Source organism: Cavia porcellus, unplaced genomic scaffold, assembly GCF_034190915.1.
Source record: "Cavia porcellus strain 051 isolate PalLab524CR breed Dunkin Hartley unplaced genomic scaffold, mCavPor4.1 scaffold_28, whole genome shotgun sequence".
NCBI lineage: Eukaryota > Metazoa > Chordata > Mammalia > Rodentia > Caviidae > Cavia > Cavia porcellus.
The window spans coordinates 22,553,718-22,581,177 of NW_026947511.1; the positions used below are offsets into that span (position 1 = coordinate 22,553,718).

At 42.4% G+C, this 27,460-nt stretch overlaps 1 protein-coding gene across 3 annotated transcripts; it reads left to right on the forward strand.

Annotated features, from left to right (window-relative positions):
- The first annotated feature begins 5,079 nt into the window (after positions 1-5,079).
- Positions 5,080-20,554, forward strand: Nrbf2 (nuclear receptor binding factor 2). Of its 3 annotated transcripts, XM_063239545.1 has the most exons (5): positions 5,310-5,326; positions 12,848-12,932; positions 17,324-17,364; positions 17,643-17,717; positions 19,063-20,554. In XM_063239545.1, the coding sequence occupies exons 4-5, from the start codon at positions 17,715-17,717 to the stop codon at positions 19,765-19,767; spliced, it is 708 nt and encodes a 235-aa protein (XP_063095615.1). In that variant the 5' UTR covers positions 5,310-5,326; positions 12,848-12,932; positions 17,324-17,364; positions 17,643-17,714; the 3' UTR covers positions 19,768-20,554. The 3 variants fall into 3 exon arrangements, with proteins under 3 accessions (XP_013012475.1, XP_003473645.1, XP_063095615.1); XM_003473597.5 differs by lacking the exon at positions 17,643-17,717 and having other exon boundaries at positions 5,086-5,326; XM_013157021.3 differs by lacking the exons at positions 12,848-12,932; positions 17,643-17,717 and having other exon boundaries at positions 5,080-5,326.
- Positions 20,555-27,460: the final 6,906 nt, after the last annotated feature.

The following is a 27,460-nucleotide window of genomic DNA, read 5'->3' on the forward strand; positions in this document are numbered from 1 at the left end:
AATTCATGTTTTGTTATTCTATCTGGTTCCTGGTCCCTTATATCTTACTAGTTATTCTTTTTACCATACGATTCTGGGAAGTCTTTCCTGAGGTCTTCCACATTATACATAAAATTGCTTCCATACTGTTCTGCATAACAACTATCTTGGTTCTCGCCACCCTCAATTGCCTAGTTAAACATGAGATCCCTCTTGATCTCGGCTCTTGTCTTACTTACAATGACACGGTCACAGCCCTCCACATCCCCAACCTATAATTTCACAAACATGATTCAACTGTCAGGCCTTATATTCCTCATGCTTTCCACTCTCTCCAGCCAGATCCCCAGGCCAAAGACAAATACTACTTACATTCTTCATTCTTGTTTTTTTTGGTCTTTTTCATTTTTATCGGTACCAGGGATCGAACTCACAACCGCACACTTGCAAGGAAAGTGCTTATGCCGCTGAGCTAAATCCCCAGCCCCACTACCTACATTCTTACTTTTCTCTTTCAGACAGGGGAATGATCGCCTCCTGTAACTTCAACCCCACTCAACTCCATGCTCATTTTTCAGATTCTCTACTGTCATCTCAGACCTTATGACCAAATCTGGGATAAAGGAAAACCTAACCAAAATGGAGTAATTTGCTGATCTGACACCATCTGCTTTCTTTTTTTGCTCTTCAAATTCCTTGAGAATTTTTTTTTTAGCCCAGATATTTAATGTGACATCTGCTTTCATGAATAGGTTCTGGTTATTACTCGCCAGCACCCCAGAATGTGCCAATGACTGTGTGTCAAGCCCTACTGGGCTTGACAAGCGGGGATGTGAAACCATCTGCGTACACCAAAGAGGAAACATTTGGAAACAGTCAGATTCATTCATCTTGTCCACAACAAGTTACATGGGGGATGGTGTAAAATGGGTTAGATTCACAAAGTTGCATCACCCCCTCCAATATCCCATGGGTAAATTTTGCAACCATCATGGGTACAACCTATCTAATCCAACCCCACAAGGCAACTTCCTCACTCTACAGGTAAAACCCATAACTCCACACTCCATCATCAATATCCCAATAATACCTTTCTGACTGCCACAAATATTCCTACATCAAACTCAAGCCATTCCCAAACTTCTGTCACAAGCATCTACTACCCTATCGTACTTCACAAATCTTAGAGAATGCTGGCTTTGCATTCTATACAAAAAAAATGTTTATATTGCTGCCCCCACATACTGGAATGCCTCTGACCTATCTCAGCTACATAATCCAGCCATAGTGGGACTTCTCTATTATCCTCCTGACTGGCCAACTAACCTCACCTGCCTTGTATCTTTGTTTCAAAATTCTTCTCTCCAAATGGGCGACCTTCCCCACTCCACTCACATTACCTCTAACCAGAACATAGCCCTTGTGCGCAACCCAGGTCTGGTTTACAGGTTACCAAACAGGGGCCTATACTTGTCGTCCTCCCCAATGGAGAGGGTCTTGTACCCTAATCCTTTTAGTTCCAGCCCTACCAGTAAAATCTCCAGGAGGCCATGGATACCTCTTTCCTATCCCAACTCCACAATATACACTTCACCCCAGGAAACAAGCACCATCCACATTCCAGTTCTTGTTGGTGCAGGTATTTTCTCTGTACTGGGCGCTGGCCTTGGGGCTGGGGTAATAGGCGTGGCAGCCCATTTTTATCATCAACTCTCCCTGGAGCTTCAGCAACAGATAGAAGACATAACCATCTCCATCCACTCACTCCAGAACCAAATCAATAGCCTTGCAGCAGTTACTCTCCAGAACCAATAAACTCTAGATGCTCCTGCAGTAAAAGAGAGAGGTACCTAACATACATACGTACATAAATGTCTTGCTAGGTAGTTCAGGCAAGACTTGAACTCAGTGTGAAGCCCAAGCTTGCTTCAAATTCGTGAGAAGCCTCTTGCCTCAGCCCCTAAGTGCTGGTAACGTAGAGGAAAGAAACTCCCAGCCTGTTAGATGTCCTAAATACCAAGTTTCTCTTCTCTAAAATCGAGGAATGAATTCTAGGAACAATAGAGATTTAAAGTAGAATTTATTGAGAGAAAGAAAGTTTCTGTCTAAGTGGAACAATAAGGAGCCCGGAAAGTGGGTTGCCCACTGACCTGCTTCTCAAGGATGTTTACTGAGCAAAGCCACAGATGATGCAAGTTCAAGGTGGGACAGACCTATACACAATCAATAAGATTATAAATATAGTTGCTTAGGTAATATTGATCCAATGGAAAAAAATCACAGGATGGGAGTGAGATGGTATAAGACTACCAATAAGATTATCACAAGTATAGCCACTTGGGTAATACTGATTAAATGGGAATAAGAAGAGACTTTTCATGGAGGGATGGGTTAAAGAGATTTGGTCCTCTACCCAAGGTGAGAGATGTCTATTTGGAACATCAATCATGCTGTTCCTCCCTAGGGAAAGCATAGGGGTGAGTCGTTTCTCTTTTTCTTGAAGCCTGGCCTTCAGTGAATATACCTCCAGGCACAGTTGTCTTCTGTATTGACCTCTTGAGGGCCTAGCCCTGTCTGACTGCCCAAGATATTTCTAAATAACAAGGCTGTCTATAAAACTGTGATTACAGATGTTTAGCACCACTTGTAGGTAAGTAAATAAAATTTTAAAAAGACATTTTAGTGGCTAATATCTAAGAAATGTCTCAAATAGAGCCTTGTGGTATTGTCTAGAAAGCATCAGGACCCTCTCCATTGTGATGAAGCCCTCAATGCAGGCCCTTTTAAGTCTTGAACTCTAACATGGACTGCATTTGCTTAGGACCTCAGTCCTCACCACCAGCAGCCAAGAGAAGTAAGTTATAAAGTCTTTGTAGGCTTCCATCTTCCTTTAAAATCTTGGCCTTGGCCAGGGGTACAAGCGACATAGCACCCGCCTGGGAAGAGCAAAGTCCTGAGTTTGATTCCTGATATCAATCAATCAATAACATAAAATGAAATCCTGGTCATGTCTGACACCATCTGTGGAAACTGTGACTGGTTGCCAATGGCTAGACATCAAGTGGGACATGATGGCACTGGTGAATGTGATGTCCAGGGTCATCTTTTGGAATAGTCACCGTTTCTCCTTTGTACTGATCTGGATGAAGCTCCTCTAAAACATCCAGTGTATGTGGTGTGAACTTTGGTATATTCCCTTAGAGTCATTACTGCTAGGATTATTTCCAAAAGACGAAAAATATTTCCAAAAGATGAGAAATATAAAATAAAAAGCGGCTTTTATTCTGAGAACACGGAGAGAGATGACTGGCACACCCACCGCTGGCGACCGGTGATCTCTCCGGTGGACACGTGGCATGGGGGCATGTAAATAGCCTCCGTTTGGGGTGGAACCTAAGGCGGGCATTAGGGATGCACAGGTAGCCCATTGGTCGTAGGTTTGGCGCCATATGTAAATTTCCAGATGGCTTCACAGGTAACTTCCTAGGGGCAGGGGAGATAGGGGCTTCCTGCTTCCGGTTGTGGATTTCCTGGCTACAGTGTCCTATCTGGCCCAAAACCCTTTCAATTACATATGCCCACTGCCCGGCAGGGTACTTCGGGTTGAGTAGGACAGTAACATGAATTCATTACTCATGGTTATGCTTCACCAAATTCCGCCTCTAAATTCTAACCCCTTGAAGACATCTACAATAGTTTTGTAGGTAACATAACAAACATAGCAGCTTATTATGTTATCTCACAATCACATAGGTCAGGAGTCTGGGCATGGGTCAGATGGCCTCCAGCCCAGGGTCTCCTGTGGCTGTAATCAAGGTATACGGCAGGGCTAGGTTTCCTCTGGGGTTTGGGAGCCCACTTGAAAGCTCACATGGCTTAAAAAAGGGTTCATTTATTTGAAGCCTTATGACTCATGGTGAATTCCTTCTTCAAGGCACACTTTCTGTAGGACAGGGGTTCTTTGGATAGGAAAAAAGATGATGGCCTGAGGACATTTGTTAAAAGTTAATGGAGAGACTAAGGACAGCAGTCTATGCCAGGAGCAAAAAGAAAGCCAAAAGAGAAGAAACCAAGATCAGAGAGGTCCTAAATAGCGTAACTGACATAAGCTCCTCTACTTAGTACTTAGGTCTAAACCAGTTGTCCAATTTACCCCTTTCCCCATAATCCTAACCTCCACCAAACAACTGCAAAAGACCAAAAGAGATCCAAGCAGAGGACAAAAGACATCCATGGAGCCAATCTGATTCCAGGAGCCTGACACAGGAAGAAGCAGCTGCAGCCCAGAGCTCATGAGTATCTCGCTTTTGAACACTCCCCACTTGTTGAGCAGGTATCTATCATGCATGTCTCTCTTCCCTTTTCTCCATCTTCAAATAAACTAACTCCTCAGTTTAAACTCAGCTTCTTTAATTCTTTGCTGACACTGGGTTTATGATCAGCAGGAGCCGCATTTTCCAGCACAGCAGCGGCTTATAGTAAATGTTTTCCAACCTGACCTGGAACTAGAAGTGATCTCCCTGCCTCGGCCTTCCTAGCATGAGATTTACAGAGATCAAATCCCCACTATATTCCTTGGACATGTTTGTCAAAATTTAATTTTGCTTTTTCCTCCCATTTTTAGGTGTTTTTATTTTGGAGACAGGGTCTCACTATGTAGCTCAGGTTGGCCTTGAACTCCCAATGATGCTCCTGCCTCAGCCTCCTGAGTGCTGGTATGCGCCACTGTGACCAGCTGGACCCATTTTTAAAAAGTTTTTATTAATATGCTTACGATACATAATTATTCGAAAAATCGACAGGTACATGGATAAAGATGGGAATGAAAGAAGAGTGAGTATAGCTAAATAGAGTGGAAGGAAAGCCCAGGCTGCAAGGAAATAAGAGAAGTACTGCCCCAAACAGCCACATTTCACCACCAAGACTGCGCCTCCCCGCAGAGAGTAGATTATGAGAAACTGTTGATGGACTCTCGCGAGAGGAAAGACAGGCTGTGCGCAAGCGCGATCTGTCGGAGCCCCGCCTCTCCGAGTCCCACTCACTGGTCTTCCTCACTCCAACCTTGAGCCAGCCGGTGGCTCGCGTGACGTCACGACGGCGTGCGTGGACCCGGCGGCGGCGCAGGGGGCGGGCCCGCGGCGCGGCGCCGGAGGAGGAAGTGTTGTGGTTGTTGCTCTCTCAGAGCTTACCGCTTGGCTCACTGGGCGCGGGGTGGGGTTGTGGTCTCCGCCACAGCGACGCGCTGTCCTCGTCCTCCCCTCCATGTGCCCCGGCGCCGTCGCTTCTCTTCCTCAGGCCGCCGACTACTCCGGGGTCTATGGAAGTAATGGAAGGACCCCTCAACCAGGTGAGTGGCCCGTAGAGCTTTGTGTCTTCCCTGGGTGACTTCTCCTCAGAAGTTAGGTTGCGTTCCTGCTGCTCATGGACCCTTGAGAACGGGAGGCGGCTTTGACTGGACTGGGCGCATAGGCTGAGGGACGCAGGCAGGCCTTGACCCGACAGCGCCTCTGGGCACTGGGCCCCAGACTTTGCCCTCCTTGGGGATGCCCGGGAAGTTCATGCCGCCGCCTCTCTGGAAGGCCTCCGAGCGCCACGTAGCCACGTCCCTCGAGGCGGGGAGGCTCTGAGCCCGCCACGGAGAAACGGTGTGTAATACTGGTTATAAGTACAGGGGTCAGAGGCTAACCCTCCCAACCTGGGAGAGATGGAGTGATAGCCTCCTCGGCCCCATTTTTCTCTTTACCCGCTTACCGCTTACATTCAGATGCGTAAACAGGCATAAACCTGACGCATCTTGATGTTTGTTCTCAGAAAAAGTACTAATAGTTTAATACCTTAATATTTCTAGGCAATAAGAATTACTTGCAGACTGGCCACTGTAACTTCTCGTTTCCTGGAGAGTACAAAATTTGCATACGAAATTTGGATTACTTAAAAGTCGCAGGCATGAACTTTTAAATCACTGTTTTTAGTAGTTGAGGCTGAACCTTGAACTTCTGTAGCCCAGGCCAGGACGGACTTGTAGCGATCCTCCTGCCTCAGCCTCCCAAGTGCTGGGATTCTAGGCATATGTTTTCATCACAGGTTTTGCAGTTCGTTTATGTCGGTGGGATTAAAAAACTGATTAGTTCTGAAAAAGCATTGTATGGGTTCACATTGCAGAGAAGCAATAAAGCTTGGTGGTTTTAAGACTATAGATTTTGAAGCTTGATTGTTTGGATTTCAATTCTGACTAAGCCATTTAATAGCTGTGTGACCTTGGGTAAGTTACTTGACCACACTCAGTTTTGTTGTTAGGATTAAATGGGCATGAAGCTTGTAATTACCTTCACACCTTTAAACCCAGCTTTTGAGGCAAAATTGTGAATTTGAGACCAGCCTGGACTACTTAGGGGGAGATTCTGTGGCAAGATAACCAAAATAAAAGCTGGGCTTGGTGGGGCACACCTGTAATCTCAGCACTCGGGAGGCTGAGGCAAGAGGATCCTTGCGAGTTTGAGACCAGCCTAGGCTACAAATCAAAGGTCAAGGCCAGCCTTTACCGCATAGCGGGCCCTGTCTCAGACCAAAACAAAACGCAACAAAAAACCCCACTGTTCCTGATGCATCTTACAGTGTAAGAGTTAACTAGTACTGTAATTAGACCGTAAGCCTTTAATTTAAAATCTCATATATGGAGTAAGTATTTGGATCTGTTGAGCTTTTGAGAGAAGCAGCTTTAAAGTCTCATTCACCTTCAGCTGTGGTTCCAAATCAGTGGTACCAGTTTAGCTGCTCTAATGGAGCCACTCCTCACTCTGTTAAATTTGGTCCTGACCCATTTGTAAGACTACATTTGTAAGATTACCGCTTACATTCAGATGCGTAAACAGGCATAAACCTGACGCATCTTGATGTTTGTTCTCAGAAAAAGTACTAATAGTTTAATACCTTAATATATTTAGGCAATAAGAATTACTTGCAGATTTTGTGTGTGTGTGTGTGTGTGTGTTTTTCATTTTTATCAGTACCAGGGATTGAACTCAGGACCGCCTACTTGCAAGGCAGGTGCTTATGCCGCTGAGCCATTTGTAAGGTAGCCCACACTTATGGTTGGGCTACCTTAGTGAGTTTTTTTTTTCCTCCTTACTTTTAAGGTGTCAGTTTGCAGTTAAACGTGGATAGGTCAAATCTGAAACTTCATGGAAATATTAGAAATAACCAGCTATTTACAAAGTGCTTCTTGCAAAGTGACCATTGGTTCCATTCCAGTTAGCTTCACTTTTTTGGCTGCAGGCTGTAGCATAATTCTAGCCAAGTGCTTTACAAGTCTGTAGTGTCTTATGAGAAGTCTGAAAGAGCCACTGTGGTAGATGAAGCACAAAATCAGCAGTTTTTATTTGATTTGTAGCCTAGTTTATTAGAAAATAGCAATGGAACAGAGATTGATATTTATTTTCATACTGGGATTGAGCCCAGGGAGCACTATGCTATATCCTCACCCCTGTCTTGTTTGAGACAGGATCTTGCTAAATTGCCTGGGCTGGCTTTAAACTTTGTAATCTTTGTGCCTCAACCTCCCGTAATCCCTCCCATGGGATTATGGCCCTTTACCAACATGCCTAGCTAGAAGGTTGGCTCACTCTTTGATTGACTCATCATAAGAAATAGTTTACAGTACAATATAGTGCCTTTGAAAATCCCACTAGTATATACAAGTTGTATTTTCTAAAAATATAATGGAGCCCAAATTCATTGTATAAGAATTTATTACAGTCCCTAAATTTATAATCAAGTATCCTGAGAATATCCTTACAATTTAGAACTTTTTCCTACTTTTATAGGTAGATAACCCTGGACTGAGAAATTGATTACTTGGGCCATATATTTACATTATGGATCACAGCTCATTTTGAAATGACCTCTTTTTTTTTTTTTTTTTTTTTTTTTTTTGTCTTTTTTCATTTTTATCAGTACCAGGGATAGAACTCAGGACCGCCTGCTTGCAAGGCAGGCGCTTATGCCGCTGAGCTAAATCCTCAGCCCCCGAAATGACCTCTTTCTATCAGTGTTTCTGTATAAATGCTCATTCTCATTCCAATGTGTCTTTATCTATATTGAAGTATAGATTCTGTGTTAGCATTTTGTAGCTCTGCTACAGTATTTTGTTGGATTTCTAAGGACCTGTGGACTTCTCACAAGGAATTTTTAAGATATGGAAGAAACTAATTCAATACTAATTTTAATACGTGGTTAGTATGGATAATGACTTAGTCTCTAATTTTCAAGAATGGTCAAAGAAAATAAGGAATTTTACTTTCATTGAAGGAAAAGATATTTTGACTGTATAAGTTTGTTTGAGCAAGATTTTTTCTTTTTTGTCAGACCTCTCCTCCTCCAGTTTGGGATTGAACCCAGGGTCTTCACACTGAGCTACAGTCCCAGCTCCTTTTTTTTTTTTAAGTTTTAAGACAAGATCTTGCCAAGTCACTAAGTTATCTAAGCCGGACTTGAATTTGTCTCCCTCCTTACCTCAACTCCCAGAGTGCTGGGATTATAGTCTTCAACCACCATGCCTTGGCTCTTATAACTTAATATAGAAAAATTGAAATTTAGAAAATTGCTTAGTATATATTTAGGCATTTTTCCCCATGTATTTAATGGTGAGTTGGTAGGAAATGACAAGGTGAGTTGGTAGGAAATGTCAAAATTTAAGATAATTTCTAACTCTTTGGTTTGTTGGTTGACAATTTGGGAAGCAATGTCAAGTCTGAATTTATACTTGACAATTGTTTCTGCTTTGCTTATCTGTGCTGCAAAGGCCAAAGTGTGGCCTCATACCTGCCGTTTCCTCAGGAGTGCTGTGTGGCCCCAGCTTAAATAAGCCTCCCTCTGGAGAGGTCAGTTTTCCCTTCACTTGAGGTAGCTGATGAATCCTTGCTTTCAAACTACTCATCTAGTGTCATGGTCCTAGGAGTGGCCCTGTGCATACTGAAATTTTTGTTACTATATTAATTATATTGGTAGTAAAAATCTTTGAGGTAAAAGCTGGCTATTTTGTATTATTTTCTCATTTTTAAAAATCTTTCCCTGTCCTTTCCCTTCCCTCATCCCTTGTTCCCCTTCCCCTTCTCATTTCTTAATTATTGAAACATTTCAAATATCCATGATGATCACATTCATCATAGAGAATTTGTACCTGTACATGTTTTTTTGTCACTCTCCTACCAGCTCTTCAACCCCGCCTTCTCTACCCATTAGCAAAAGCTTTATTTCTGTGTTTTCCTTCTTTTTTCTTTTTTTATATTTCCCTTTTTTTCTCCCACCCCTCCCTGGTGTTCCCCTCCCCATTTGAATATTTTCTTCCCATTTCACAATACCTGTTACACATTTTTTTTTTTTTTTTTTTGTCTTTTTCATTTTTATCGGTACTGGGGATCGAACTCATGACCGCCTGCTTGCAAGGCAGGTGCTTATGCCGCTGAGCTAAACCCCCAGCCCCTACCTGTTACACATTTTTAAAATACAAGCTTCAATATTGTTTTTTTCTTTGTAAGATCCGTTTTATTTCTTTTTTTTTTTTTTTTTTTTTGTCTTTTTCATTTTTATCGGTACCAGGGATCGACCACCTGCTTGCAAGGCAGGTGCTTATGCTGCTGAGCTAAATCCCCAGCCCCTCCGTTTTATTTCAAAGAGAAAAAAACTTTAAAAATAAAACAATTTCAGAACACACCAGTCAGAGCCTATTATACATTTTGGTTCTTATTTATACTTTCAGTTTCCAACCCCAGAGAAACAATGCAGTATTTATACATATGTCTAGTTTATTTCTCTAGAGTATGGCTTCAAGGCACATCCATTTACCAAGGAATGTCTTGAGCTTCTCCTTCTTTATGGAAGAGTAGTACTCTGTTGTATAAAAAACCCTCATCTTTCTTTATTCACAGTTGATGGGCACTTGGGTTGTTTCCAAGATTTGAATGCCAGCTATTTTAAACTTAATTAGTTCGAGACGGGTCTTGCTATGCAGTTCTGGCTGGCATTGGGCTCACTTTGTAACCCAGGTTGGTCTGGAACTTGCAATGATCCTCCTGTCTCAGCCTTCCTAGTGCTGGGATGACAAGTATGCCCCACCACACTTGATTTAGTATCAGATTTTTATGCTGGTCTGATGGCTCATGCTTGTAGTCCTAGCACTCTGGGAAGCTGAGGCAAGAGAATTGCAAGTCCAAGTTCGGCCTGGGCAACTTTGCAAGACTGCATCAAAATACTGTAAAAAATAAAAAGGAACAATTGGGATTTCACCCTGTTGAAAAGGTTTTGCACAGTAAGAGAAACCACAAACATAGTGAAGAGACAACCCACAACATGGGAGAAAATGTTTGCTACCTCAGACAAAAGATTACTATCAAGAACATATAAAGAACTCAAAAAAAATCAGTCCTCCAGATTTAAAGACCCATTTCAGATGAAGAAATAAAGCAAGTAAATATATGAAAAATACTCAACATCACTGGTCATTCGAGAGGTAAAAATTAAAAGAATGCTGAGATTCTACCCCACCCCAGAAAGAATGGCTGTTATCAACAAGGCAGCCTATAACATGTTGGAGGACCTGTGGGAAAAAGGAACCCTTCTCCACTGTTGGTGGGAATGCAGACTGGTGCAACCACTGTGGAAATCAGTGTGGAGATCCCTCAAAAAACTAGGATTAGAGGTCCCATTCAACCCGCTGTTCCCCTGCTGGGTATCTTCCCAAAAGAATTAAAAACATTCCACAGTGATATATGTGCACCTGTGATTATAACTGCACAATTTGTAATAGCCAGATCTTGGAAACAGCCTAAATGTCATCAATTGAGTAGTGGAGTTTTTTAAAAAGTGTGTTTATATGATGGAGTACTACTCAGCCATAAAAAAGGATAAACTGGAGTCTTTTGGGTAAATGGATGCAACTTGAGACCATGGTCATTAGTGAAATCAGTGTGAGAACCTGAAACAACATGTATATGTATATAAAAATAGTTAAGATATACAGCTGATTTCTCTGAGTTCACTGAAGAGGAAGATTTGTGCTGGTATTTGGACAACTGAATGTAGATGTCTTGTGCTCTGGGTGAATGATTTGGGAATGACAATGCATACTGTATGTACCATTGTTGCCCCCAATTGACATATTTTGAAATTTTGTTTTAATTTTTCTTGTTTTTACTTTTTCTCCTTGTAATAAAATGGATTTGGAAAAAAATAAAAAGGGCAAAGGCTGTGGGTTCAGTCCCCAGCACCATACACATAAATCTGTTACATTTTTTAAAAATACTAGTTATGATCCACTCAGTTGATTTAACAACTCATTAGTGAGTTGCTCCTTGTAATGTGAAAGGTAGCGCACTGTCTTTTTAGGGATGAAAGAAAAAAACAAGGTAAACTGGAAGCTGTAGACAAGAAAATTGCCAGTAGAGCTACATGCAGAGGCTGACGTTCAGATTTAAAATTAAAAAGGGGGCTTCCTAGGATTTTCTGCCATTTGAGTGTTCTCTTAAGTATAATTTCACTACATTAATTAGATGCTGGATTCTGTGCTTACGGTTTGGAGGTACAGCTTGTTACTTGCCTGTGGGAGAGTTGTGAAGTGGCTGGGAAGGAATCAGTTTTCCACCCCACCGAAGGACCTTACTATGAAGTCAGGAGTGGAGTACATTTTCTGCTGCTTTCTTTTTGGTGTTGTGTTTATAAGGGTCATTCTGTCTTTAAATACAACTCTCCCCAAGGTCACAGAAATTAACAAATTGAAAGCTGTAAAATATGGTTTATATCAAATCTGTATTTATGTTTTTTTTGTTTTTGATACTGGGGATCGAACTCATGACTTCACGCTTGCCAGGTAGGTGCTTGTGCCACTGAGCTAAACCCCCGGCCCTCAATCTGTATTTTTAAAAGCAGTTAGCTTATAGAAGCAGAAGGGTATCCATCACTTAGTAGTAGCCACTTAGTAGTAGCCTGGTTGGTGTTGGCAGGGTTTCTGTTGGCTTCAGATGATGGAGCTCACTTAGATGCACTTCAGTGCAAGCCGGGAGTGAGGTGGTGCCGAGTGTGCACTGGATGGAGACCAGCTGCCCCTGCACTCAGACATGGCTTCTCTGCCTCTTTAGGCTTTGGCTGCTTCGCTTTACTCTGTAGTCCTGTTTTTCTCTTGGTAAGTCTTTGAGTATCACAACATTGAAACTTTACTCTTTCCTCCCGAGTTTGAACATTTGGAGGATGGATTCTTTAGGTGTCCAGAGAACACCAAGGCAATATAGGAAAATGGGCAGGTTCCCACAGAAATCATACAAAGAAGCACCATGCACAAAGTGGTGGGACCTTTATTGCAAATCTCATAGTATTTGTTTAGGTTGTTTTAGCCTTCTGAGGCAGGATCTCACTGCATTGCACGGTGTAGGCTTGTCTTGAACTCACTGTGTAGCCCAGGCTGATCTTGAACTTGCAGCGATCCTCCTGCCTCAGCCTACCAGGTGCTGGGATTAAAGGCGAGAGCCACCACGCTCAGCTCTATGTAGACTTAAAAAAACAAAAAAAGCATATGTGCCAAGAGGTCACCAAAGGGGGTTTATGATAGAGCGGAGCAAAGTTGCCAATAACTTTCAGATTCTGTATTTCTAGGCCTTTCTCGTTAAATAGCCCTGTTTACAGATATAGCTGCAACAATGATTTGTGTAGCAAAATCCAGTATGTCGTTTATAATGTGAAAAATTTACTTTGAAGGGGTTACCCTGAGCAGGCTGACCATCATTGAGCTGTTTTATGCCCCCACGCCCTAGCCTCCATTTCACTTTTAAAAGGTCGTATATTTTATAATTTAGAGAAACTTAGGATGTTTGTCTTTTAGGCTCATCAACAGAGCAGACGAGCAGACCGATTATTAGCTGCAGGAAAATACGAAGAGGCTATTTCTTGTCACAAAAAGGCTGCAGGTGAGTTTTTTTTTTTTTTTTTTTTGGTAATGAAATATCGATTGTGAAACTGAAGAGTAACTTCTTTTCCTCAGTATCTCTCACACTTCGAGTAAGTCTCAACAAGCCATGCATAGTGGCACACACTTGGCAGTCCCAGGACTCTGGAAGGCTGAGGTGGCAGCATGGCAAGTTCAAGTCTAGTGTGGCCAGTTTAGTGATTCATTGAGACCCTATCTCTTTTTTTTTTTTTTTTTTTTTATTTTGAAGGTAGTAAAACAGAATAAGACAGAACAAAGCCAATTAAGACAGTGTAGTGAAATTGGTACAGAACTTTACAGCAGGTTACTGGGATAACAGTAATAGGTATCACAGTGTATCCTGGTATCTTCACAATAGTTGTTCTTTCAATCATGTATAGCAAAATAAAATGAAATACAGAACATTATAGAACTTAACAGAACAGGATATTGAATAGTTGAATAGAGCAGTACCATTAATCAGAATAAATCAGAAAAGTAGTAAAAATATTTGCCTTCAAAGAGATGGTAGAAGAAAATCCCTCTGATTTGCTATATTGCATCTGTTCAACCTCCCAAGAGATGCTCAGATCTCTGGTTCCCATTTGCTAATGGGGGGCAGGGGAAGTGGGATGTTTGACCTTCAGCTCGTGCACAGGTAGGCTTACTATGGCTTAAGAGGGAGGCGAGCTGGTTGCTTGGTTTCCCAGCACCCTAAGTTCCAACATGGCTGCTTGGTTTTTCCAGCATCCTAAGTTCCAACGTGGCGTGGATCTCAGGAGACACTGGTGGTTCTTCCCTTGGAGGGGCCGCAGCCTGCCACACCACAGCCACTTACCAGGGAGGTGAGCTGGTTGCTTGGTTTCCTAGCATCCTAAGTTCCAACATGACGTGGACTCAGGAGACGCTGGTGGTTCTCCCCCTGGAGGGGGAGACCCTATCTCAAAAAGGTAGTAGTAGGGGCTAGGAATGTAGCTCTGTGGTGTAAGACCCTGGATTTAATACTTAGCACCTAAATAAGTAAATTAAGAAAAAGATACCGAGGGTATAGCTCAGTGGCATAGTGCTTGCCTGGCAAGTGCAAGGTTGTCAGTTCCATTCCCAGTACCAAAAGGGAAAAAAAAGGAAGAAAGAAAAATTGTTTATTGACGACCCAATTTCTCATTTTATTTTAGTCAAGCAGCTTTGCATATTTAAACTCAGAAACATGTATTGGGGCCTGTTTTGCACTGACCAATTTCTGTTACTGAGTCACAATCCTAAAAGCTTTGCGGGGTGGGAGTTTCCTCGAAGGCCCCCAGAGTGAGTGTAGTCACCATCCTTAGAGCACACCCTGTGTCTCTTGCCAGGAGGTCCTTCCTTTCCCTCTGTGGAAGTCACCTTTTTTCCCTTCTGTGTCTGCCCCTCCCTTATTATTTTACTTTGAGACTTAGATTACACAATGGCCCTCATTAGGATAAATCTTCATGATTTTTGTTTATAATCAGTAATTTGGACCAGGGATATAGCTCAGCAGCACAGCACCTGCCTGGCAAGTGTGAGGTTTTGAGTTTGATTTGTGGTACAAAAAAAGTTTGATTTCTGGTACAAAAAAAAGTAATTTTCAAGATAATACTGTTTTTAAGAGATTAGTTTTGAATTGTAACTCTTCTATTGATAGGTAGTCCATAAATCTTTATGTATTTTTATGGTGAATTTGATAAGGACCTTGCCTAACATCTTTGCCAACTCATGCTCTTTGGTACTGGGGATTGAACTCATGACCTTGCCCTTGGCAAGCAGGTACTTGTGTCACTGAGCTAAATCCCCAGCCCAGGTGAACATTTGATAGTTTTTTTGATACCGGGGATCGAACTCATGACCTCGCTCTTACCAGGCAGGTGCTTATGCCATGGAGCTAAATCCCTGGCATAACTCATGCTCTTTAAATATTTCCTAAATGGTATTATGTTTTCACACTGTTGAATCTATAGTCACTATAGAGACAGTCCTTTGTGTGTGAATGTAAGAATTCTATGTTCTAGATGCATGCCACAGTTGTAGAGTACAGAATGGTCTTGATTTTACACATATAACATATGTTAAAATGGAGCAAATCAACATGTATTGTATAATGAGGTGCAGGAAGTTCTGAATAGTAAAAGGGAGGAAAGTTTTATTCTTAATCTGATCTTTATCATTAAAGATTTTTTTTTTTTTTTGATAGGGTCTCTATGCAGTTCTGGCTGACCTAGAGCTCACTTTGTAGCCCAGGCTGGCCTTGAACTCACAACAATCATCCCTCATCCTGAGTGCTGGGATTACAGGCATGAGCCACGCCCTGCTTAAAGATTTTTTTTTTTTTACTTTTGAATTTAAAATACCACTCACCCCCACAACTCACAGGTCCACATTCTGCCTGTTAGATTACATTAGCTTTAATTATGGAAATAGAACTTAATGTGATTAAGTAAACACTACTGAGCTGATTTGGAGTTTAAGACTTAAAAATAGCTTTGTGTTGTATTCAGGAGTGGAGTTGCAAATTGAGTGGTGGAATGAATTCACTGTTTGCTAAGTTTACTTGCCTCAAGGGTTTGTAATAGGTGTAGATGTATGGTGTATGGAAGGAAGCCACACGGAAAATCCCTTTAGGGATGTTGCAGGGAAAAGTTAACATCTGAGGACTCACAGGAAGGAAAGTCTAAAATGAGAGAATTTAAGGAAACAAAGCGAGCCTCTGTGTCCACCTGTTAAAGAGCAGTGAAAATGAAACCTCAGGAGCTGGCCTTTACTCTGCATTGCAATCAATGTCTTGTATTTTGAGTTCACGCCAGAATTGCCTGTTAAGCTCTGCCTGCCATGTTTTAAGTTCTCTGTACCCTACTTTTTCAAACTTGGCTAGGTTGTGCCTGCAAACCAACTCCAAAGACTTCTGATGTACATTGTCAGGTATAGCTACACATGGTAGCAACTCCACAGTACCTTTTTTTGGTGTTGTTTTTTTGTTTCCATGATAGCATAGGTGATACTAGCTTAAAAAGGAAGAAAAAATTATTTTGATTCACGATTTTTAAAGTTCAGTCCATGGTCACTTGGTCCTGTCACTGTGGGGCTATGCCAAGGTGGAAACCCCTGATGGGAGAGCAGAGCTACTTCCCTCCTGTCAGTGCACCAGGGCCAGCATCCCCTTCAAGGGGCTGACCCCAGGAACCCGGATTTCTTTCATTGGCCTCACCTAAAGTTGCTACTGTCTCCCTGTATGCTGTTAGCCAGAGGCCAAGCCTTCAGCACATGGGCCTTTGTGGGGCAATTCAGAATCCAGATCGAACAGCTCTCCTAGCAGTCAGCCTGAAGAGAAAAAGAAATACTTTTTACATTGACAGTTTTTATTGAGACAAACCAAGTTATCAGAATTGAACGTTTTTATATATAAAATACTGTCCTTAGTAACTTCCTTATAGTAAATATATCTGCATATTCTGAGGACTTTTAGTTACTCTATTTTTGTTTTTTGAGACAGGGTCTCAGTAGTTTAGACTGGCTTTGTAGTTCTCAATAGTTCAGACTGGATGTTAGGTTTGTGAGACAAGGTCTCAGTAGTTCATACTGGCTTTGAATTCACTATGTAGCCCAGGCTGGCCTCAAACTCATGGTGATCCTCCTGCCTCAGCCTCCTGAGTGCTGGAATTACAGACGTGTATCACTGTGCTTGGATAGTTACTATATTTGTAGTAAGCTGGTGGTATATCCCAGAAACAATTTGATAAATTTAGTTTTTAATGGAGGCCAGAAGGATACAGTTCAGATGTTTGAGTGTATAGAAAGTCACTTATAATATCATGTTTTCTGAGCATAGCGAAATAAGATTTCCATAATTTTTATTTAATTCTAACTTCGCCTGAACCTGTTTTTCCAATTAGATCATCTTCATTTAGTTCCTAGGAATTTGTTGGGGTTTCTTTCTTTGAGACAGGATCTCGCTGTGCAGCTCAGGCTGTCTTTGAGCTTACTTTGTAGCCCATGCTGGTCTTGAACTGCTAGAACTGCCAGTGCTCCTCATGCCTCAACCTCCCAAGTGCAGGCATTACAGGCTTGTTGGGTTTTCTTTTAAGGGTTTGGGATGATCTCGGTTCGCTCGTGTTAAGCACCTGCTGCTCTCTGCCATTGGGCAGCAACCCTAGGCTTCCTGGAAGGGTTTCAGAGCAACGTCACGGTTCAAGACGGGCTAGGGAATACATAATTTGACTACCACTGATATCTTGGAGAACCTTACTTTTTTAAAACAAGTTCCAGTTACAGTGTAATTGCTGATAATGCCAATTCTCTGTGTGTAGTATTAGCACTCTTCCTTTACTCTTATGGTTACACAATGCTGACACTCATGTGCTCATGTGCCTCTTTCCTTACCAGCATGTCTTTGTGAAGCCATGAAGCTGACACAGTCTGAGCAGGTGAGATATACTCTTCATATTTGTAGCAAAAGCTCTTAGATCCTTGAATTATATTGTAAAACAAAAACATTATATTCCTCTTAAAAACAGCTTTATGAAAAATACATAAAGTCAGGCCAGGTGTGGTCGTGCACACTTGTAATCCCAGCACGCGGGAGGTTGAGGCAGGAGGAGCCTGGGCTGTAAAGTGAGCTCAAGGCCATCTTGAACTGCATAGTGAGACCCTGTCTCAACAAGACTCCCCACCTCCCATTTTGTTTTGTATATTTGTTTATCAGTGATGCCCACCTGCAATCCAACTACTTGCACTGAGGAAAGGAAATTGTGAATTTGAGACCAGCCTGGGCACCATGGTAAGGCCTGTCTTAAAATCAGCAAAAACAAGAGTGAAGAATAGAAAGTTGGCTAGAGCAGAGTGCTTTAGCAAGGAAATGAAAAGTGGTGTTCATGTCCCAGGTGTGGCGTGCAGAAGCTGCTGTCCTGTTGCACTTGTTCTTCCCAGAGCGCAGATCCCAGGTGCTGTCTGTACCTTAAAGACCCCACTTACCACCTTCCTATTATCAGCTCATACCTGACCCATGTTTAGCTCATGTAAATACGCTGTCCTGGGGAATCCATTTGGATTGTCCCTTGTTTATCAAGGTAATGTAAATGTAAACAGTGTCCCACTTGTCTCTTGAATTCCTATCCTTAATTTGTTTCACCAGGTGTGGTGGCACACACCTATAATCCCAAGACTCCAGGAGGCTGAGGGCAGGAAGGTTGCAAGTTCAAGTGCAGTCTTGGCAATTTAGCAAGATCCTGTCTTAAAATAAAAGGGACTGGTGATATAGGTCAGTGCAGGCCCCTGGTTTCAATTCTCAACACTGACCCCCCCCCACCCCCAATTTTTTTTTTAAACTATGGACTTGAAGTAAATGTCTTCTGTGTTTGCAGAGAGCTTGGCTCACCTCAGCCTTCCAGGAGTGCTGGGATTACAGGACATTCTTTTTGTTGTTTTCAGTGGTGAGACTTGAATCCATGGCTTTGTGATACATGGTAAACAAATACTACCACTGAATTACATTCCCAAACCTAAAGATGATTTCTTAATTGCAAAATGCTGGTTCTGTTTCTCCAACTGAACTGAGATAATTTCTTCAAGGGACGTCAGTGACAAGCCAAAAAACTACATAGTCTTCATAGTGAACTCTGGATCTTTAAATTGTGTCTTCTTTAGTATGGAACAGTGAGGGTGAGCCTGTGGCACGAGTGCTGTAGCGGGCTGTTTGTCATTATTGAAAACTCAAGCTGTTCACCAGCACTGGTATAGAACTTGCTTATAAGACAACTACGTTGTACCCGTGTGCATTGAGCCTCCTAAACATCCCGCTGGGTGTTCTGACCTGTTGAGTAATACGTGTGAAGGGAAGATTTCTAGTGTTTAGCAGAGGTTAGAGGCACATTCAGGAAAAGTCTGATCTAGTTTGTTTTGGGGAGTAGGACTTCTGACTTTTTGAATGAATATTACCTTGTCCTTTCTCTAGTTTATCTAGAAATACCTCATTATTTTGAAATGTTGTTTCTGTTGAGTTGCAAATATACTGTAAATATTTGAAGTGTTGATTATTCAGGAGGGAGGCTCTTGGAGTAGCACTGAACATTGCTGAAGAGACTTGTGTGTTAATTCTGAGAACTGCCCTTTCTTTCTGTTAATAGGCGCGCTTGTCCCTGGAATTGCAGAGGGACAGCCACATGAAACAGCTTCTCCTCATCCAGGAGCGGTGGAAGAGGGCAAAGCGTGAGGAGCGGCTGAAGGCCCCGCAGAACACAGACAGGGATGCCCACCTCCAGGCCTCTCCCAGGCCCTTTGCAGAGGATGCCGAACACCAGAGCCCCATTCTCGCGCAGAAGCACAGCCCTTGCACAGAGAAGCGCCTCCCTGAAGTCCAGGGGATTTTCGACAGGGATCCCGACACACTGCTATATTTACTTCAGCAAAAGAGTGAGCCGGCAGAGCCATGTATTGGAAGCAAAGCCCCAAAAGATGACAAAACAATTATAGAGGAGCAGGCAACCAAAATTGCAGATTTGAAGAGACATGTGGAGTTTCTTGTTGCTGAGAATGAAAGATTAAGGAAAGAAAATAAACAGCTAAGGGCTGAAAAGGCCAGACTTATAAAAGGTTCCCTAGAAAAGGAGCTGGATGTGGATGCTGATTTTGTAGAAAAGTCAGAGCTGTGGAGCTTGTCACCACATTCAGAAAATGCTGCAGCCTCTTCCACCTGGCAGAAATTCGCAGCGAATACTGGAAAAGCCAAGGACATTCCGATACCCAACCTTCCTCCCTTAGATTTTCCGTCTCCAGAACTTCCGCTGATGGAGCTCTCTGAGGACATTCTGAAAGGATTTATGAGTAATTAAAATGGAAGGTTAGCAGAGAGGTCACGGAGGAAATAATTCAGTAACAGTTGATCAGAAGAGAAAAAAAAAGGGAAAACCACCAGCAAGGGCAGCCTTGGAATTGTCTTTGCAATGCCTGGCTCTGCGGGAGTGGCCTGGCCCGACTTGGAACAGTCCCTGTGAAGCGGGTGGGGATCCTGATTCCCAGCACAGTAAAGATTCCGACCTGGTGGAGGCCACTAGGAGGTTGGCTTTCTCTTGATGCAAACCAAATGGCTACCTGGAATATTTTCAAGCAACAATTCATTTTTTGAATTTTCAGGGTTTAAATGTATAGAAGTATGTTATATGTAATCTATAACGCCATAAATGATAATGCAAAGCCTAAATAATCTGGTGGCCTGAGCAGCTGCCTCATATTTGAAACGTGCTCTTTATCATGCATTGACTGTATGCATCTTGTTATGCACATTTTGTTTAAAGGAGGTATGCAAGCTGCACACCCTTCTAGATGAAACTCCATGTGCCACACTTGCACTACTCATAACATAATGATAACCTCAAGACTATCAGGAGAAATATTTAAATTTCCATTTTATGAGAAAAGGAACCAAATTAGTAGTTATGCTTTTTTAAAGAATTACCAGTTTACATAATTAATCAGGGTGCATTTTAAGTTCTGTTCGTTACACAGTGCATCATTTGAAAATGCCGAGGGAGCATCTTTTGTTTTTAATGATGCGTGAGTAGAAGTAATGCTAGTTAGCAGTATTTGATTGTAAGAAATCAATAAAGTCATTGTGTTTTATGCCTTTGTTGAATGTGTTTGATAGTTAAAAGCAAGTTAATGACTTAGTGCTGTAAACTTGGAATAGGCATTGAAAAGATGCCACTGAATGATTGTGTTACAGATTTGGTCTTTCATTGTTTTGCAGTCTTTTCCCCCTTTTAAGGAAGGTGAAAGAGTATAGAAGTTCTGAGGTTATTGGTCCCAGGTTTTTGGCTAAGAGCCAGTCTAAAAGTTCCCGAGGAAAGTTCCCGAGGTTTAAACCATTTGGGAGGCCTCCACCATGGGAAAATGGTCAGGCTGGTGCTGTTCCTGGACCACCGCTAGGGGCCGGAGTCTCCGTACTCTTCTCTAAGCGGAGCCCTGGCGAGCTCCCAGGGCAGCCCCGGTCACTTCTAGAGCCTCTAGGAGAGGGCCCGGCCCCTGTGTATGGCAGCGGGCCTGGTGGAGCTAGGAAAAGTTGATGAGACCACACGTAAGTCATACTCCTGTCTCATCTTTCTGCAGATGAAACAGACTGGCCTCTTCAGAGGATTCTAGATTGCTTTAAGTTATATTGTTTAATTTGTTGCTCTCAGTTTATCAGGACATTCCACTTGACAAATGTTCATAAAACTTAAGATTTAAAAGTCTGTCCAAAACAGGCAATCTTGTTGGCCTGTTTCTCTTTTAAAATCAGCTGTGCCAGGGCTGGGGGTTTAGCTCAGCGGCATAAGCGCCTGACTTGCAAGCAGGCAGTCGTGAGTTCGATCCCTGGTACCGATAAAAAGGAAAAAGACCGAAAAAAAAAAAAAATCAGCTGTGCCACCTGGTCCGGGAAGTGTGAGGTCATGAATTCCATCCCTGGCACCACAAACATGAATAAAATCAGCTGTGTAGGCTGGGCACATGGTAATGGTTGCCTAACATACCAAGATCTTGGTTCTCTTCCCAGCACTCAAAACCTCCAAACTATTGTTTGAATATCATCCTGCCACTACTTCCTCCTTTTCTACCCTTTTCTCATGTTAGTTAGCAATTAGATGTGCAGTTTTTAGACCTTTTCTGTGTGTTCTCATTCTGTTGTCTAAAGCTCTTGTATATAACAAATCGGGTTTTAAAGTTGTATGTGCAAGATTGCATGGTGTGGAGAGACGTGGTGCTGCTATATAGCTGAGGTTGCCCTCACCTGTGGCAGTCTTTCTGCTTCAGCTTTGCAGGTGCTGAGATTACAGGTCTTATGCCACTACACCTGGCCCTAGACAATAGGTGTTTTGACCAGGACTGCAAAGTATTTTGCTAGGATGCTAGAGCAAATGTTTAACCTACCTGTTTTTATTCATTCTAAGGGTCTCCCTTGTAGGTACATTGCCTTTCCTCTGGCAGGCATTTCAAGGTGTTTGTTCTTCTGCCTCTGATTGCTTCTTTTCCTTTCTCCTCCTTCCTTCTCCTGCTCCTCCTCCTTTCTAGCCTGAGGCATTGAAATGGATATAAGAATACTTTGGGCTGGGCATGGTGAGGTGCACCTGTAATCCCAAGTACCCAGGAAGTTGATGCAAGAGGATTGCTTTTGAGTTTGAGGCCCAGGCTGTGAGTCTGAGGCCAGCCTGTGTTAAACCTTCCTCCTTACCCCTTCCCTCACCCCACAACGCTCACTTTTGCAGATGTGTCTCCCTTAGATCTTGTGTTGGCTTCTTGCTTTTAAGTCCAGAGAACCAGTTGGGAGTTAAATCTATGGCCATACCACCCTGAGCGTGCTGATCTCAACTAAGCAGGGTGGGGCTTGGTTAGTACTTGTCAGGGAGACCACCTGTGATACCTAGCGCTGTGCACTCTGGTCTCCCTCCCCTCCTCTCCATGGTGGGCATGGTGGCACATGCCTGCAATCCCAGCACTAGAGGCTGAGGCGGGAGGATCCACTTGAGTTCAAGGTCAGCCTGAATATATAGCAAAACCATGTCTCAAAGAATCAAACAAGAACAAAAGAGCCTACAGAGTTTTGGCTTGGAATAACTCCCGAACAAGCATTTCTTTCAAAAAGTAGGCAATATGTAGTAACTGTTACATGTATTGCCATGGTAATCACATATAATCCATGCTATCTGGAAGTCTTTAAAAGGAAATTTTTCAAAATAATTAGCTCCTTCAAAATGTGTCTCCCTAGTGTTTCATCAAGTTCGTTGAAATAAATATTTTGTTTCCAAAGTCAACTTGACATTAAAAACATTGTCTGCTTTTGAACGTTTTGTCCTATTTTATTTATTTTGGTACCAGGGATTGAACTCATGACCTTGTATTTGCTAGTCCAGCACTTAAATGCTGCTGAGCTAAATCTCCAGCCCCCTGTTCCTTTTTTTTTTTTTTTTTTAAATGTCATTAATTTTTAGTCCTTCAAGCTCCGTGATGTTACATATGAACATGCTGGGGCCCAGGAAGTTCCCAAGTTCTGTGAAGTGTACTGAGTTAACAGCAGTCATGAGAACAAAGAAAAACTCAGATCCTTTGGTTCCTAAATGTGAGCTAGGTGTTGAGCACACAGGACTGTGGCACGCCTCCCTTAGTTCTTGTTAAGATGTTGGTTTGTCTGATGTGAAAAAACAAACGGGCTGACCAGCTAGACTGGCTATATTGGCTGGGACATAGTAATAGAATTAAACTGTAAGACACTCAGTTTCAACCAAAAAATTGATGTGGGAAAGCTCAGTGTTAAGAGTTTTCCTTTATTCAGAGATCAGCTGGTGAAAGTTTGTTCTTAAGACTTCATAGTAAGAAGCCTTATGTTCCGGTTTTTTATGGTGATGCTTCTCACTTTGGGCGTTGTGACTAAATTTTTTTTTTTAATTAAGAGGAATACTAGCTTGAAGTTTGCCATGGGGTTGCTTAGAACCTGACTGCCGAGTCAAGATGTGAATTGCAGTAATAGCAACTGTTGAATCATAGTAGGTTGGAGATCAAGTGATCGTTAGTATTATATTTTGTCATAATCTCCGTGTAACTTAGTTCTGTGAGTGGCTTGGGTTTCTTTCCCTTTCTTACATGTGTCCTCAGATGTACTTCCAGCTGCAAGCTTTTGCTTTTAGTTACTGCCTGCCAACAGTGACACCTAGTGGACAGTGAGGAACAGCTCTGGTTCTTGGGTCATTTGCCCAGCTAGGCTGAATGTTCCATGTGAAATCTTGGTCTGAGTTCTTAGTTGGCTTGTCTAGTCTAGAACAAATATGGAAATGCAATTTAAAGTGTTGGATGGGCATGATGGCTTACACCTGTAATCCCAGCGCTCGGGAAGTTGAGGCAGGAGGATCGTTTGAGACCAGCCTGGCCTACAAAGTGAGCTCAAGGTCTGCCCGAAATGCATAGAGACCCCGTCTCAAAAAGACAACAACAAAAGAAAGTGTGTTAAAGATCTGGGTCAAGTTTATGCAGGCTGGGACTACATATTTTTCACTTCCTGTCTGACCTTTCTAGTTTTGCTTTGTGGCTTTAATCTCAAGACTGACCTGTGAGCTGACAGCCTTCCACCTTGCTGGACTTCAGGTTGAAAGCTATCAAGAGTTGGTCTAACTAATGAGAGGGATTTGCTCATATTCTGGACAACCTGGCAGTCAAAGCAGGCCTAAGCAATATCCCAATTTCTTTTTTGTTGTTTTTTTTGTGGTACCAGGGATTGAACTCATGACCTTGTGCTTGCCAGGCAGGCTCTTATGCCACTAATCTAAATCCCTGGTCCAATATCCTAATTTCTTAACAATCAACTTGATGTTTGTTTGGATTTTCTGGGAAGGGAGTTTGGTGGACTGCAGAACGGTAACAAAAAATCCTTATTTCACTCATACATACATAGAGTCATATATAGGCAAAGTAACCCCCCAATTTAAGCCCGTATAACCCAAATACAGGCACCAAATATTTAATGAACACCTATTAGTGATCATTATTTTGCCTTCTACTGGAATTATAAGGGTAATTGTAGGCTTTGTAGAAAAGTAGTAGGGATTAGAGGATGGGAAAATGGCTGTCTAGGTGGAGACAAGCCTGGACAAGAGAATGGAATGAGGAATGAAGCAGGCTGGGGATGAGTTACAGTGGTAAGAGTGCTCGGCTAGCATACATGAGGCTCTGGGTTCAGTCCCCAGCACTGCCAAAACAAGCCAAGGAAGCTAAGCAAAATAGACTGATTGGGACACAAGGTAAGAGAAAAAGGAGACAAAATTATCCTATCACCCCAGTTCTGGGGATCTACCCCAGGCCTAATCTACCAAGTACTCCACCTCTGAACTACATCCCCGCCCTTAATCTACCCAAAGTTTCATTCATCTGCAGTTCTAGCTTTTGGCTCAAAGAAAGGAAACGTGTTAAAAACTAGGACAAGCCTGTTAGCACCCCAGGAAGCTGAGGCAGGAGGATCCTAAGTTTGTGTGGAAAACTGCAATTCAGCACAACTGTCTCAAATAGGCTGGGGATATAGCTCAGGGTAAGTTCCTGAACTCATAATACTGAAAACTAGGAACACAGCACTTCATTCTGTTGATTTGACTGAATTGACAGTTTTTCAACTGACTTGAAAAATTCACTGTCAACCACTGGAAAGGTGTGAGTGGAACCAACCTCTAAATAAACTTAAGCGCTAACACAGGTTATATGCATGAAAGCAGACCGGTGGACCAACATATCCCTGTGTTGTTTCTCAAAACGTTCAGTGACTAGCAGCGAACAGTCTTCCACGATTATGTAATTTTGGGAATGCAACTGACACAGAACATGTGTCACTGTAGGCAGGTGCTCTAACACTGAGCTATATCCCTAGCAACTCACTGGACTTTTATTTTTTTGTCTTTTTGAGACAAGGTCTCTATGCAGTTCAGGCTGGCCTTGAACTCACTGTATAGCCCAGGCTGGTCTCCAACTAGCAAAGATCCTCCTGCCTCAGCCTCCCAAGTGCTGGGATTACAGGCCACCACGCCTGGCATTCACTGGACTTTTAAATGGACTTTTAAACTGAACTACTCTATTTCCCACTAGTTGGAATGTGGGAAATGACTGAATTCAACAGATGTGCCAAATTCTTAATGTCCCTCCAACTGGTATTTTTGAAGCCTTGTGGTTTCATTGGTTTTAGAAAGCTTTGACTCAAAGACTCTAGTCAGTTCAGTTGTAACCATTTTGAATATGCAATTTGTTACAATATGATCAATGCATAAAGACTGGAGCATAATGGTGAATTTTGTTTACTTGGAATTACATGAATATAGAAACTATTTCCTGATCCAAGTGAGAGACATATACCATATACATTACATAGGGACTTTATTACACAGACACTGTCAGCAAAGTCCCCTGTTCATGTCAGATAGTACCTTTCCCTTTAATCCCAGATATGACATGAGTAGCTGGAAGCAGAGATCTACATTATCATTTTCTTTTGTTTCATTTGGAGACAGGGTCTCCCTATGCGGTTCAGGCTGGCCTTGAACTCACAGCGATCCTTCCTGCCTCAGTACAGGGATTATAGGTACAGGCTACCACACCTGGCTTCCCATGTCCTCTAGTTTTGGAATTTCCATTTACTAAACCTGTTTGTCCTACCTCTTCTCTATCATCTCCCAGCAAAAGAGAACCGGTGGGGGAATTATCCACTGTGCTGACAGAACTACACTGGTACTTTGGAGGGGAAGGAATCAGTCTAATTTTGGACTTCATGTGTATTTTGTTCACTGACCTGACTACCCACACCTTTCATTATCAAAGTCAGGGTCAAAGTACTAGCTGAACCTCTCATTTCTGATAAAAAAAGTACCTTCTCTCTTGCTAGGCATAGTGTCACATACCTATAATCTGAGCACTTGGGAGGCTGAGGCAGGAAGATAACACTGTCAATTCAAGGCTAGCCTGAATTATGTAGCCAAACCTTGCCTCAAACCAATCAACCAGTCTAAACCAAAACAAAAAACATTAACCTTTTCATGGGATTCCAGTTCTAACCCCAACATACAACCTGTCCTAGCCCCAGAGCAGAGGTCTTTGCAGAAACAAATCTGTATGGCTCACTTACAAGCTTTCCCCCCTAGTGTTGGGGCTTTGGGCTTCGTGCATTCTACCACTGAGCTGTAACTGCAGCCCCGAGTACTGACTCAACAGCTGAAGTCAGCTAAGAAAGCTCCTCAGCCAAGAGGAAGTCAGTTTTCTATGCAACTGGTGACCTGGAGCCTGCCAACATAATTTCACTAAGTCACTTAATTTTTATCCAAAGAATGAGATTAGTATGGGAGCTAACATACTTGATAATTCGCATGTGGTTTCAAGGTGTAACCAGGGATATCAAAACTTTTGCAATTAGGTAAGGTCTGAGTCCCTATCTTGGTGACAGAGCTAGCAGTACAAAACATGCAGCAGCAAAGAAATGAATTTGAACTTATGTAAATTCATCATTCAATGAAAGGAATCCATTTTTAGGTCCAAATGACATCATAGGTGAATACGAGAAGGATGTAGAGATCTGGCACGTTTTCCCTTATGAAAATCTTTTTTGTTTGTTTTTTTGACATGGTTTCTCTATGCAGTTCAGGCTGGCCTTGAGCTCACTTTGTAGCCCAGGCTGGTCTCAAACTTGCTATGATTCTCCTGATTTAGCCTTAAGTGCTGGGATTACAGGTGTGAGCCACCATGCCCAGCTACTTTATGAAAATCTTGACTTTAACATTTCTCAAACTACTGTACACATTTAAGACTTATACTTTCTGGAAGAAAACGACCCATTAAGACATATTTGAAGAATATCAGAGTTAACCAAAAGAAGAGTACAGGATACATAGAGGAACTGCTCTAATAATAAGGCAAGTAGTAATTCCTAGCTTTATAAAGTCTGCAAGTGCATCAGCACCGCATTCAGACCGCAGACAAGACTTTTTTCAGATTACAAAGTGCTCTCATCAGGTGGGTTCGCTCTGAAAG

Excerpts from the sequence above, each read along its gene's own strand:
- Nrbf2 (XM_003473597.5), top strand. The coding sequence starts at position 5,297 with ATGGAAGTAATGGAAGGACCCCTCAACCAG. Across the intron at positions 5,327-12,847 it reads TGGAAGGACCCCTCAACCAG|GCTCATCAACAGAGCAGACG; the intron begins GTGAGTGGCCCG and ends TTTGTCTTTTAG. Across the intron at positions 12,933-17,323 it reads TTGTCACAAAAAGGCTGCAG|CATGTCTTTGTGAAGCCATG; the intron begins GTGAGTTTTTTT and ends TTTCCTTACCAG.